The sequence below is a fragment of the Odontesthes bonariensis genome, chromosome 14, assembly GCF_027942865.1.
Source record: "Odontesthes bonariensis isolate fOdoBon6 chromosome 14, fOdoBon6.hap1, whole genome shotgun sequence".
NCBI lineage: Eukaryota > Metazoa > Chordata > Actinopteri > Atheriniformes > Atherinopsidae > Odontesthes > Odontesthes bonariensis.
In genome coordinates this window covers 28,286,427-28,300,434 of record NC_134519.1, presented here as the reverse complement: position 1 = coordinate 28,300,434, position 14,008 = coordinate 28,286,427, and the positions used below count along the sequence as shown (strand labels likewise).

At 46.7% G+C, this 14,008-nt stretch overlaps 2 protein-coding genes across 2 annotated transcripts; both read right to left on the bottom strand.

Moving 5' to 3' along the window:
* Window positions 1-331: 331 nt before the first annotated feature.
* On the bottom strand, window positions 332-8,422 carry LOC142398397 (leukocyte cell-derived chemotaxin 1-like). Its single transcript, XM_075482372.1, has 7 exons — window positions 8,313-8,422; window positions 7,927-8,067; window positions 6,494-6,634; window positions 5,917-6,030; window positions 2,255-2,405; window positions 1,772-1,881; window positions 332-1,187 (listed from the first exon to the last, which is right to left on the bottom strand). Exons 1-7 carry the CDS (start codon window positions 8,382-8,384, stop codon window positions 963-965), a joined length of 954 nt encoding a protein of 317 aa, XP_075338487.1. The 5' UTR covers window positions 8,385-8,422; the 3' UTR covers window positions 332-962.
* Window positions 8,423-9,615: 1,193 nt separating this feature from the next.
* LOC142398396 (protocadherin-8-like) lies at window positions 9,616-13,627 on the bottom strand. The gene is made up of 3 exons (XM_075482371.1): window positions 10,937-13,627; window positions 10,583-10,808; window positions 9,616-10,489 (listed from the first exon to the last, which is right to left on the bottom strand). Exons 1-3 carry the CDS (start codon window positions 13,391-13,393, stop codon window positions 10,137-10,139), a joined length of 3,036 nt encoding a protein of 1,011 aa, XP_075338486.1. The 5' UTR covers window positions 13,394-13,627; the 3' UTR covers window positions 9,616-10,136.
* Window positions 13,628-14,008: the final 381 nt, after the last annotated feature.

The following is a 14,008-nucleotide window of genomic DNA, read 5'->3' as shown; positions in this document are numbered from 1 at the left end:
AGCTAAGCACTTTCCATCGTGGGTAAGATCTGCGAGCGTGACGGCTACAGAGTCTTTAGTCTCATTAAAGAGTTCTAGAGCTGCAACTCTCACATTAAAGAACTCTTGAAACTTCTTGCTGCTCAGCCCTTTGGAGCAGCTACCAGATGTGACGCATCTCAAAAAAAGTGCTTTTGATGGGAGGAACAGAAGAGAAAGAAGAAAGGTGTTCCCAAACAATCCAGCTGATGGAGGCAAGATGCACAAACAAGTGGCAGATACACCCGTTTCATCAACAACGGAATAAAGAACGCTGACACGTAGAAGTTTACTTAGAAAAGTTTATTCAGTGATATTGCACTTTTGAGAAAATTTAGATGAAAGTTTTTGAGAGCAAGTGTACAGTACATTGTTTTAATGAGAGCTACTCATGAAGACAATAATGCAGAGAGAGTGAACGCGGGAGTCGAAAATACTTTGGAACAGATGCTATTTAAGTCAGCTGACTCAAAGCAAGCATGGGCTGGTATTCAGCTCAGTCGTACAAGCTTACCTGCTTTCTTTATGCATTTTAAATTTTAGATTCAGTCAAAATTGGTGGGGGGGGGGGGTTCATAGCCATATCTATATTTTCTAGATAGCATTTTGTGCTTTAGTTCACGAGAGGCTAAATCGGTATAATTTTTTTAATAAGGCCGGCCAAGCAGTGAGCAGGCGCTGCCTTACCTTCCCATGCGAGATCACAACCATCTCAGATTTGGTTCCTTTCTTTACATCTATAATATGAGCACAGCTACCACTGCAAGCCATCTTGTACAAATCTGCTCAGGTCTCTACCTACAGTAGATAAGAATAAGTAGCAAGCACCCCCTCCTTTTTTTTCTTTTAGCTTGTTTCCTTTCCCCCCCTCTTTTTGAACCCCATGCCTTTTTTTCCTTTGTTCCCTCCTGGGCTCAACCACCTCCCGAGGAAGCCGGGAGTTCCTACACCAGGCCCAGAATGCGTGCCACCCACCATTTGCAGGGCATGATCATCCTGCAGGCCACCCTGCAGCCTCTGTAGTGGTACGGCCAGGGATGGTACCCTCCCAGCGGCTCGCAGATCCTCTGGCAGTGGGGGTAGCTGCGGCGGCACTCGTTGCAGCACACGCCCTGGTGGTCCAGCATGGGGTCGATGTCCATTGTGCCCTGCTCGCCCTCGAGACCTCGCTGAGATGTGAGATGAGCAGGGGGGGAGAGAGGGGGACAACAGTCAGACACGAACTCGTCACACTGTGCATGTTCAGCTCATTTCCAACCAATTAAATATGGATTTTCAGCAGGCAGGCTTGGGATGCAGCGATGTCAGATGTGGGTTTTCAGTGTGATGCTTGCTGTTTACCCCCCTCTGTAGTTGTCGGGATTGTGTTGGCAGGCGGGGGGGATTAGAGAAAGCAGGGCCCAACATAAGGGCGAGGATGTTTATCTGTGGGAGTCTGGGTGTGCTTAGCGGGGCAAAGGGGCCGCAGAGGAGGAGGGGAGCGTAGTGGAATTATTCATACAGCCTCATTCCTGAAAGGAAAGCTTTAGACAGCCGCACACAGAAAACGCACCCACTCAGATTCGCAGCGACAATCTGGGCCTCTCTGCCATGACCCCGGCATCTGCTGCCGCTCCTGCAGCTGTGAGAAACTCTCTTCGGGAAAAGCCTTCTCAGGTAGCCCTCAGATCCGAACGGACAGCTTCGGATGCTGTGGCCGCATGTAAACACGAGTAAGAGAGAAGGGACGTGTGAGTTTGTTTGTGTGACTCACCTGATAGGGGTTCTCCGGGTTGAACTCTGCCTCCACGTCCTCGTAGTCCTCTCCCCCCCCAGTCGCCTGGCGCCGCTTGCGAGGAACAGCCCTCCTCTTCCTCTGGCCGCCTGAACACATCACAGTGTCAATATCTGACAGCAGTGCTGCTAATGTGGCGCAGCTCCTCATTGAACAGACGTTTCTCTGGCAGCATTTAGAAGTCCTCGGATGTATTGAAATAAAATTGTGTTTTGAAAACTATTGACCTCGCAGCATGCCAAATCATTCTACACTCAGTAGCTCGGAAGCTTCAAAAGGACTCCTGCTTGTCCTGTTAGCCTGTTTTTCTCTCTGAAACTTAAACAGATGTTAAATAGAATTGCTTGAGACTATTTGAGCCATGTCCTCTTTGTTTTGAGTAAACATTTGCGTAGTCTTTTTTTTTTTTTTTTGTCTTTTCATTTCAGAGTTTCGAAACTTTAACGCGAGCTGTCTGCTTACTGGTTGTGTAGGTGGGACGGAGCCAGAAGATTGGCAGGTCTCCGCACAGGTCCCTGATCTTGTTGCTGAGGAAGGTGGGGTCAGAGAGGGGCGTGTCAGCCGCCACCAAGATCAGATCATCCTCAAACTTTGCCGGCATCACTTCGTCCTCCTTCAGGGGGAAAAAAAATAGGTGAGGCATATACTGAAGCAAACATCCCGTGAAGCAAATACCTGTCTGCCGAGGATGGAACGTCATACTTATTCATGTAGCTTGTCAACAGCCTTTAAATAGCCCACACTCTTTGCATCCTGCCCAAGTCTAATCCGCATTATTGGTGCTCTGTTAGTGGTCCTGATAAAAACATAAAATCAAGCAGTAAGACAGAAGCCCTCAAGGCTTCTGAATATAGATTCCCTTTGCGGTAACATTTAGCTGCATACACAGTGTCAGGACTCATCAGCATCTGAGGGAAAGAAGTGATTTAATCTCCTGAATTTACTGGATTCTGCAGTTTGACTAATGAGGTTTCCAGAGGAAAGACTGTGTAAACATACGAACTCAGTATCCACAGCCTATAGGTGAAAAAGGAATTCTGTTGGGAGGATCTTGCCCACGGGCGCTTTTTGCTGAGAGCTGCACTGCACTAGCCACCACCATGTTTGGAAACCTTTCAGAAATGCTGCTGCATTTTTTTTCCAGCTCAAATGATTTGCTGGAGGGACAAATAAAAGCAGGGGGTCCTTCTTCACTGCTCGACTGACTGATAAGAGTTTATCTGACCCACTCTCTCTGGATGGAGACGCGTGTTTGTGTGTATCTCTCTGTATTTCTGTGTGTGTGTGCTTGTCTAACCCATATTTGCCATCACTCTAAATTATAGCAAATGACCAGCCTGCAGCAACCATTATAACAACATCTCCATGTCTCCAAACTCACACAGATATGCACGCACACACTCTCACACACACAGTGTACAAATGATCATTTATGAGGCAAAGAGAAGCAATAACACAAACACACACACACAAAAGCACAAATGTGAAATAAATGATCGTTTATGAGGCAGACAGAGGCAATAAGAGCAGCCTTGCGTGATAATTAATTGTGTTGTTGTGTGTGAGCGTGCGAGTGTTTATGCAAGTATACGTTTGTGAGAGCAATTTTGGTGATGTGGATTTATGTGGATGTGAGGTTTACCCAGAACTAAATGATTTTAATTATCAGAAGGCTTCAATTGAACAATCACAAGCTGTGGTGTGTTTCGTGGTAAACAATCCTCACACAGTATACAGTGCACTGCTTTGTGCGCATGTGTTTTGAGTGTGTGTTTTCACTAAGAACGCACACGTGAAAATTAACTTTATGAACCAATTACGTCATTAGCTTGAATATCTCAGCAATAAGAATACAGTAGTCCCAACAGTACAATATGAATACTTGTTTTTTGGGGGATTTTCTTCTTGAAATTCAGTAAGACGCCATTTTAAGTATGTTTGGTTTGCTAATTTTGAAATATATAATTCAGGTTTACTAATTAAAGAACCAGATAACTGTAACTACTGGGAACACAGCAATAATTTGAGCTAAATGTTAATATTTTCTAACATTAGCACATGCTGATCAATAAAAGACATTAAATTTACGCTGCTTGTCTCGTTGGTTAGCATGCTAACTTTAGCTAATTAGCCTAAAGAAAGCTACAGCTAAGATTAATGGGAATGTCGTATTTTACAGACAAAGTCAAGTTAAATAGCAAATTAGACTTGATGGTGCTGGGGGTAAAGTTAAGGAATCATCATAGTGATTATGAGCGATGCAGCGTCTGCCATATTTTCTGACAAATAGATGAGCATAGATTTAGACCATCAAGTAGGATTCATTCACTGGAAGTCAAAAAGATCAAGCCTTGTCTTACAAGTTGTGTTGTTGTTGTTTTTAAAGATATGGTTAGAGAAGAGAAGTTTATGTTTTGTTTTAAGTATTTGCATTTTAAAATCATTGTCGTCTGGCGCTGAGGAGTCTTGAGGCTAAAAACCAGGCTAGTAGTTACTTTGGTCCACAGGCAGTAAAATCTTGGGTTTAGCTTATTCTTTGGGTCAAACTCATCATCCTGTCAATTTAGAAAAATGGAAGGGTGTAAAGGACTATTTGAAGCCACAAAATTAAAAAAAATTCTAATCTAAACCTAACCAAGTAACTTGGTTTGGTGAATGAGCCTTACCAAGCAGTAGCCTAGTTGCATTAAGTATAGCTGAGTATAAGTTAAGCTGAAGGCTGATCTGAACACCAGCCCATATCAGCCGATTCCCTTCTGTGCATTTGATTTGCAAATCTTATATGGAGTGCTACTGTTGCTTTTGCTACCCCCTCAGCAAGCTGCTTTGTAACCCACCTGCACCCCAGCTCCTCCATTTTAAGCTATGTTTGACTAAATCACTGTCAACCTTTTATGCTGCTCTGTGCTGTCTTCTGTGGATCTTTGCTACCTCTCTGTATGCTACCTACTGTATGCATTCCATGTTTCCATGAAAGGGCAAAAAGGTCCCACAGCATAACCACAGAGATACATTATGAATGTTATTAACATTATAATAAAAATTGTCCTGACTGAACTAAAAATTAAATTTAAAAAAAAAAGAAGATGGGAAGTTATATGAAAATTATTCTGGTGGCAAATGAGACATGAACACTAGTCCCCTGGATAAAAGTTTTTGACAAATTCATTCTGCCACCACGTCCCTCTACCACTGAAAATGAATTATGTGACTTTTCTGTCTGCAGAGCTGATTAAATCTGACACTTATGAATACCATTAGATATGAATTGACCAAACGAATGAGGATTTTATCTTGTTTTTTTTAAATTTTGGAATGTGTGACTATATGCTTTGCTTTCATGTGAGCTGAGGGGTCTGATAGAACACCAGTAGGTTTTGAGAGATTTCAAACTGGAGTGGAAGATGAACAGATGAACAACCCATACTTATGTTCAAAGAATATACAACATCGAGTTGTCATAAGAGCAGCTGCAGGTGAAAAAATGTTGTCCCTTAAGGTGATTGTGGCATAGCAGAAAGAATGTATTTCAGCCCTGACTGTGATGAACCACCAGGAAGTAACATAGTGTTGTAACGTGTTGTTGTGTTGACATGCCACCAAGGCAACCAGTGAAATGGCATCCATTAAGGACACAGTAGAGCTGTAGAAGAGAATATATTCCCGCCTTAGCCATGGTCGTTTTCTGCAGTATCCCTGATAAAGTAACGTTATTGTTTTAGAATTGTTAAAGTTTTAGAAAAAGTGTTGAATGTAAATCAGAAGTGAAAATAGCAGTTGTAACAAAGCTGTTTGTAACTGAACTGTCTGCCACAGCTCCCCAAGAATTTGAGAATGGAATTTGCTCAGATGTGTAAACTCTCAAATGAGTCATATCTCCCTCCTGCTGCCTGTAGGGGCGCCAGTTCAGAGGCTAATCAAGGGTTGGCTTGTACTCAAGGGTATAAACAAACGACAAACCCGATTTGGTTATTTTGTTGAAGGACTCGTTGGACCAAAGCCTTACAAAGTTCATTAAAGTTCAGGGATTTTGTGTTTCTACATTGGATAGGAGCCTTTGGAGACTGCAAATGCACATTGGCAGCATGGAGAAAAATGCCATAACACAAAGACAATCAACCCACCAGGTCAAATGTCATTGAGTCCTTGTTCAGTGTCTCCACATCGGGCAGGCGAGCTTTCACCTGGGTCTTGATGTAGCACTTCTCTCCTCCTGAAAACCGGATTCCTGTGATTCCCTGGAACAGTTGGGAGGCAAGGGCATCAAAGAAAGAAATGTATTGAGTGTTGTCACTGTTTTTAACAAAGTTGGGGACTTTAGCCATTTATACACTACTTTTAACATATGCATATATACGTGTGTGTGTGTGTAGACAATCACAGAGAAACTGTGATTAAAGGTCAAAATTTTAATAGTTAAAAGGCTAAAACTGCTGCTTCACTTGTCTGATTGGCCTGATTGGGGCACTTTAATTAAAGGTCAAAAACCACCAGTCTGAATGATGAAAATTAGGGGGACAGTGCATCTTGACACTGATTATCCCTGAGGGGAAAGCATGTCTCCTTGTTCTTAATTTCTCTGCTGTGGTGATGAGCCAATCTCCCCTCCAGGGCTTTTAATGTTTCAACCAATCTGATTGACTCTGCCGATGCTCAAAACCAGCCTCCTCATATTTTTCAATTACTTTCAATCGAACTCACAATCTCAAAGTCGTGGACCTCCACCGCCTCATCCGCCCCGCTGCTGGTGCTGAATGTCTCCATGTTACTGGCTGTGTCGATCTCCATTGAGCCCTCCTCCACTTTGCCATTGATGCTCATGCTGTAGTGGACGTTGTAGACCTGCAGACACACATACACACAAAATTTCAGACTGGCATGTAAGGTATGAGAGTACTGAGAGTCACCCCACCCCCCTGGCGCCCCCCCTTGCACTCTCTCTCTCTCCTTCACCCTTTTTCTTTAATCTCACCCCGTGACTTTTTCTCACATGTACCACCCTATTTTTCTCAAATACTCTTTCAGACTCACATTCATCCAAACTTGGTCACAAGGGTACAATCCTTGCAGCTTGCAGTAATGAAATTGCCCCTCCGCAAGGCAACATTTTACCTCTAGTCTTATACACCTCTTGCCCCTGGAGCATCAGCCGGACCAGAGAGGCCCCCCCCACCCCCTTCCACTACCCTCCACCCTGTTAGGATCCTTTAACCCACCACATGCAGCACAACGCCTCCATTCACAAAGCTCTGCCTCACACTGTACCACAGGGAAAAAAAGCGTTTGCTTTACATGTTCCTGTTTGCCTACACTGAAAAAAGAAAAAAAAGGAAGAAAAATCTTTAAAGACTGCTTTAGTCCACAGAAACTTTTCCATTCAAACAAGTTACAAAATCAACGAATGACAAATGAAAAAACAGCTCGTTTCAATAATGTCTGTTAAATACCTTTTTTACAAATTTAATTAAATTATACTTTGTTAATCCTAAAAGGGAAATATTAGCATTGCAATATAGAAAAGTCATAGTTATTAGGCATTATGAATAGTCATTGTGTAAGGCTATTGATTTTGGCAGGAATGACCTCTGTTAATGTTGTTTAATGCAGTGGAACTGAAGAAGCCTCTGGCTGAACACACTTAGCTGTTCAATCGCTATGGAGGAGGATGTATAGTGTTGTCCATTATGTTCATCAACATTCCTCTTTGCATAATCAGATTTCACTCTTTGTTATAAGTCACATATGACAAAACATTTGTGGAGGTGCCAGGGAAACAAAGGAATCAGACGTCACACGTTATAACGTTTTATGTTGAAAGTCTCAAGGGACTGTGTTGGATCTTACATTTCCTCATATATTTGATTGTGTTTAAATAAAGTAAGACTACAAATCAGTATAATCCCCACTGCAGGTCAGATATAACTGCTGAACTAGCAAGTTATCTTTCACTTTAGACATCTTAAAGGAAGTTACTTGGCACAGCATTAGAGGATCATTTCATCATCATTTGAATAAATAATGTAGTTAAACTATTTGCTCACTACATTCACACAGTTTAAGCTTTTCTCTTCTTTAGCAGTGTAACATTTCCTCTCATAATAATAGAAGAAGAAAGAGTAAAATGTCACACTTACGTGTCTTTCGTTGTTGTTCCAGAAGTAGAAAGCCCCGACTGCTCCCAGCAGCAGCAGCAGAGCCCCGGCAATCAGCACCGCGATCCCGGCCTTCACAAGGCGGCCGGTGGTGGCTGGCTTCACCGCCACAGCGGAGTAGGCCTGTACGGCAAAGCAAACCGGAGAGTTAGAAAAGAACTCAGTAGGTTTAACAGCTTCGAAACAAGAAAATTCGCAAACAGCGTTGTCCACTAAGAGTTCATGTCCAGCTTTAACTGGATCAAAGATCAACGCAGCGTCGGAATTTTTTTCTGTTGGCCCCTGACTGACCCCAACGGATGCACAATAACTTTACATAATGGGCCCTTATAGACTGGTACACAGGCTGTATTGGGCAAGAAACTCACCGGAGGCATAAACTGATGCAGGTCCTCTGGTCCCGCAGATGCAATCGGTACTTTCTCTGAGCTCCCAGCCATGACTGCTGCCACACAACCAAACACCTGAGGAAACCCCACTCTACTCACCCCCCCCCCCCCCCCCCCCCCCCCCCCATTTCTCTCACTCTCCCTCTCGGGGGAGGAGGAGGAGGCAGAGGAAAGGCTCACCTCTCTCACACTAGTCCATTTCTTTGCCGTGGTCCTCAAACTGCGTTTTTTCGAGTATATTTGAAGCTCCAGCCGATCATAACCTACACGAGGAGCAAGCACTAATGCATTCACAGGTTTCATGCTTTCTTTAAAAAAAAGTCAGTAATGATTTTTTTTTTCCCCCTCCTTTGAAGATCATAGGCTGCTCATGTAACTTACATGAGTTTGATCCACCTATGATCCTCAGAAATGCATGTCGTTAGGATTTATGCCAACCTTAGAGGGCAGACGAGAACCTTTTCAGCAATAAGGAAAGGATGGGTGAGCTTTTCTCTTCATCACACCTTTCCACACCCCTCCCTCCCTCTTCTTCTCTTACAAAGCCCCCCCCCCCAGACGGCAGATATATGTGTATGGCCGTGTGCCAAAAACTTATCTGCTATAGTTGGGCAGATTCTGACCCTTGGAGCTACTTCCCTGCATCTTCTTCGCCGTCCAGAGCAGCGCTGTTATTAAAATGCCTTGAATCCATGAATGATAATGACGGGATTACGTAAAGGGCGCACGGTGCGCATTTGGCAGCTCGACAAAAAAAAAAAAAAAAAAAAAAAACTTCCTGACAGAAACATAAGATTTCCTCTTCAGGACAACCTGTTTGACAAAAAGCACCAGTGTATCTGGATCCGGATGTGCGCTTTCAGACTTGTTCTGCGACTCTTTGTGTTTGGAAACAAAAAAAAAGGCAAAAATGAATGCGCTTTTACGCAGAGTCGCACATGTAAAATTTAACATGTATGTAGATGAGTCGTCATGCACATGAGTACAGTGTATCATGGCTATATGTGTGTGTGTGTGTGTGTGTTTGGGCTAAGTTGTGTGTAGGATGAAGGAGTCATTTGCTCCAAAACCTTGGCGTCTGTTTTTGGCATCTCACCAGCAAAATTCACAGAAGGGGGAAGAAAAAAAATTAACTGACCTTCCTCAGTGGGCTGCAAGGACGGAGGCTCGTGCTGCATTAACAGCGACGCCTGTTGGCTTTTACAAGAGACTGGCCTCATGCTCCTGCACTCACATCATCCTCATCCTCATCATACTTTGGAACAAACACTTAACACTCATGTTCACAAGAGTATTTCACAGTTTATTTCCTTCCTCCAGAATATTGTGATGATTTGAAAAACAAAAACCAAACAAACAAACATCTGTACACTGAATTATTGCATTCAAATGACTTCACTGTTGTCAACTTGATACATTTTGAGTCACCAGCCCTCAAAACTGAACACTCTCTGGGGGCATTTAAATAGTAAGCATGCTTAGGGGTCGGTAGTTACATATATTTACACATCTTTGCTTAATTATCTCTTTTATAAAAAATAAATCTCTTTATGTACAAATCTTGCATATTATACACTTCACGTCCAACAAACCTTTTTAAAGTGATCAAACAAACTTCAAATGTGGCTTTTACATTAAAAAAGAAACACACAAACATCAGGGTAAACTTATATGTGCACACTCCCCACGACAAATAACTTCAAATAGTCTCTCATTTTCAATAACAGTTAAATTAAATCTCTGAATAGATTATACATTTCTGTGAGACTGTGTTTGTGCGCGTGTGTATGTGTGTGTCCCGTTCTAGTCGTCATTGTTGGGACAGTGCGTCGGGGTGGGGGTGTAAACAGGAATGGTTATGTCACTGATCTCCTGCACCCTGACAGGTCTGGGCGGGGTGACCAGCACGTAGTCGTACTCTCTGTCCAGCACCTTCTCGTACACACTCTGGAGCCCCACCGTTTTGGGGATGTGGGCCTGGTAGTAGTTGTCCCTGCGATGGGGGTCCCGGGGCAGCGAGGCCGTTTTGGGAAGGCTGCTGAAAGAAGATAGAGTCGGAGCTGGGGAGGGGGCCGCGTTGGCTCTCACCGCTGAGGGGCTCCAGCATCGATCCGAGTGACCCAGGACTTTACACTCACTGGTACAAGCCCAGAGAGCTGAAAGAGAGGTGCAAGAAAGAGGTGTTAGAGTTGACTCACACTCCCATTTCATGTCTATTTAAGTTTTCCCTTTTTTTCTCCTTCTCTTACCATTTTGGCCCCCCATGGGAGGAACCACCGCCCCATCTTTCTTCAGGCCAGTGTCTCCACTGACATCACTGTCACTATCGTTGAAGTCACTGTCCCCCTTGCCACTGTCTTTGCCACTGAAGGCTGGATCCCTGGCAGAGATGGTGGTGTAAGAGTTCCCCTTCCAGATCGTGATGGGCCTCACAGCCTCCTTACCATTCCCATAGCCAGGCAGAGTGGAGTAGCCCTGCAGGGGACAGAGGAGAGAAAACACAGGTTACTGTCTGCCTAATGAAAACACAGACTGCTCATTATTGTGCGTCACCCCACACCTCACCCCCCAGCTGAGCTGTCTGTCCCAAAGGAGCATCTCACCTCGTGTTTGGTCCCTCTGAGCTTGCTGTTGTTGTCAGAGTCATAAACACAGGGCACCTCGCTGCCGTCCTCTGAGGCCGAGCACATGTCGCTGCCCCCTGGGTGCGCAGGGGTGAAACCACCCGGCTGGCTGGTGTACGAGTGTCCGTCAAAGCCCTCCCCTCCCCCGGCCCCGTGAAGGGGCAGAAGCGGGTTGTCCACCACGTGGCTCCGACCCCGCTCAAGCGTGCCCTTCTCCCCGTACGAGTCGCTGTCTTCCCCACTTTTGTCCCTCTTGCGCCGGTTGCAGGTGGTAGCGATGAGGATGATGGCAAGCAGCAGGAGCGTGCAGCTCCCCGCGAGGACAACGATAATCACCACCGACAGGTCCCACTGCGCGAACGCCTCGTCCCCGCCGCCCGGTTGGTACAATGTCCTGTCGCTCGGCGGGGAGCCCGCGATGATGAGGAAATGAAGCGTGGCAGTGGAGGTGAGCGCGGGCCGCCCGTTGTCACTCACCGTCACGGTCACGCTCAGCGTTTCGTCCACGTCGTGGCTCAGAACCTGGCTGAGGTAGATCTCCCCCGTGGCTTTGTTAACGGAGAACACGGAGGGCTCACCGGTGGCCAACCCGTAGGACAGCTCAGAGTTCACGCCCTCATCCGCATCCCGTGCGTCCACCCGGGTGATGACGTAGCCGGTCGGTGAGTCCCGGGGCAGGAGGACTTCTGCGGAACCGTTATTGAGAGCCGGCTGGATGATGACCGGTGCGTTATCATTCTGGTCCACTATCCTCACATAGACGTTGGCGCTGCCGGACAGGGGCGGAGAGCCGCCGTCGCTGGCGGTGATTCGGAGCTCCATCTGCTTCATCACCTCAAAGTTGAAGCTGCGGAGCGAGTAAAGCGAGCCGCTCGCGGGGTCCAGCGACACGAAAGTGGAAATGGGGGAACCCATGAAATAAGTGTCCGCCAGTTTGTAGCTGACCTTCCCATTTGAACCCATGTCCATGTCTCGCGCCACGACTGTGGTGATGTACGCGCCAGGCGCGTTGTTCTCCACCACGGCCACCTCATACACGGGCTTACTGAACACCGGGGCATTATCGTTCTCATCGGTCAGCCTGATGGTGTACTGAGTGATGGTCCTGAAGGGAGGCGAGCCCAGATCCTCCGCCACGACTGTTAGGTTATATTCGGGGATCTTCTCGCGGTCCAGTGGGCTGGTGCTCACGATCATGAAGCTGTCCTCGTACGCCTGCTGCAGTCTGAAGTGATCGTGTCCGTAGAGCGTGCAGTGCACCTGCCCGTTAGCGCCGGAGTCTCTGTCCGAGGTGCTGACCAGAGCCACGAAACTCTCTCTGGCTGCCGCCTCGGTGATGTACGCAATTCCCGCCGTTATGGACGTCATGGGGGTGATTGAAATCTCCGGTGCGTTATCATTAACGTCCTGCACCTGTACGACGATTTTGCACATGGCCGGGCTCGGGTTCGGACCCAAATCGGTGGCCTGTACGTCAAACTCGTATGTGTTCTTACTTTCAAAGTCAACAGGACTCTCCAGAGTGAGCCGCCCGCTTTTCCTGTCCACTCTGAAGAGTTGACGTATCTCAGAGGGCACCTGGTTACCGAACCCGTACACCACCTCGCCGTTCAGCCCCTCGTCCGGGTCCTCAGCGTTCAGGTCCAGCAGGAGGGAGCCCACCGGCGCGTCTTCGGGCAGGTCCACGGAGAAGCTGTTCCTGTCGAACACGGGGCTGTTGTCGTTGTAGTCTTTCACCTTGATGTTTATGCGCGTTGTTCCGCTGCGGGACGGGTTGCCGCCGTCCATGGCGACCAGCTCCAGCGCGTAAGAGGCTTGCGTCTCGCGGTCCAACTCCTTCATGAGCACCAGCTCCGCATATTTAACCCCGTCGGCCCTGCTGAGCACGTCGATTGAGAAGTGGCTGTTGACAGAGATCTGGTAGCTTTGGATGTAGTTTACCCCAACATCCTCATCCACGGCAAAGTCCAGCGGGATCCGCGTGCCCACCGCTGTGTTCTCGGAGATCTCCAGACTCGACTCTTTTCGGGTGAACTCGGGGGAGTTGTCGTTGATGTCCTTGACCTCCACCTCTACGTGGATGAGTTTGAACTGTTCCTTGGAGAAGCTGACCACGTCGAAAGCGATGAGACAGTGCAGGGTGTGTTTGCAGATCCGCTCTCTGTCTATCCTCTCCCCGATGGTCAGCTGCCCGTCGCTCTCCCTCAAACGGATGAAAGACGAGTTGAACTGTTTCATCATCCTGAAATTGTTCCTGAAGCCCGAAGAGGAAGAGGGAGTGGAGGAGATGTCCTTGGCCAAGTTTCCAATCACCGTCCCCGGTGCATCTTCCTCAAATGTCTGATATTTCACCGTCTTTCCTCGTGTGACAGCAGCCAAGCTCGCCAAAGAGACGCACACGAACACTAACAGCCCGTTCCACCCTATATCTCCCATCTTGACACAGTCTCTCCCAAAATATTCTGGAAATTCAACAAACTGTCCTCGCAGTCCAACTTGGAGTTGAAACAAAACACGCCTGGAAAAAAAGAAGCTGTTTCCGCCCTTTTGTAGACTCTCCGCGGCTAAATTTAGTTAGTACAAAGCCTGTGATGAATATTCCAAATGCCTGTTAATGCGCACTCTGGATGCGCTCCGCTCTGTCTCTGCTGAAGGTGTGATGCTCTCTCAGCGCAAGCGGGCTGCAGTGTCTGCAGGAGGGTTTATACGGCGGGGCATGCAAATGAGCCTCACTGTGACCAATCCGGGCTTTGAGATGAAAGGAGGGGAGAAAAAGGGGGTCTTCTCTGAGACCTCTAAACCCTGTTTACAGATTCCTGGACTGTACGGAGAAACTTGGCACCCAAAATGTGGGCTAAACGCGGGGTTTGATTTAATACTGCTAAAGTTCCAGTTGCTTGTTTATGTTCCTCGAGCCGTTAAATGAGTCTGCGCACCGACACATTGGGGGGGGGGGGGGGGGGGGGGGGGGTTAGAGATGCGCAGTGTCCCTGAGCTAGAGGACAAAGCATTTGAATAAGAGTGTCTGTCCAGGCTGCCTCTCCTCTAAAA

Coding starts and splice junctions, on each gene's coding strand:
- LOC142398397 (XM_075482372.1), bottom strand. CDS start 8,384: ATGGCTGGGAGCTCAGAGAAAGTACCGATTGCATCTGCGGGACCAGAG. Junction 6,635..7,926: donor GGAACAACAACGAAAGACAC/GTAAGTGTGACA, acceptor GTGTGTCTGCAG/GTCTACAACGTCCACTACAG. Junction 6,031..6,493: donor AGGTCCACGACTTTGAGATT/GTGAGTTCGATT, acceptor CAACTGTTCCAG/GGAATCACAGGAATCCGGTT.
- LOC142398396 (XM_075482371.1), bottom strand. CDS start 13,393: ATGGGAGATATAGGGTGGAACGGGCTGTTAGTGTTCGTGTGCGTCTCT. Junction 10,809..10,936: donor TCAGAGGGACCAAACACGAG/GTGAGATGCTCC, acceptor TGTCCCCTGCAG/GGCTACTCCACTCTGCCTGG. Junction 10,490..10,582: donor TCCCATGGGGGGCCAAAATG/GTAAGAGAAGGA, acceptor CCTCTCTTTCAG/CTCTCTGGGCTTGTACCAGT.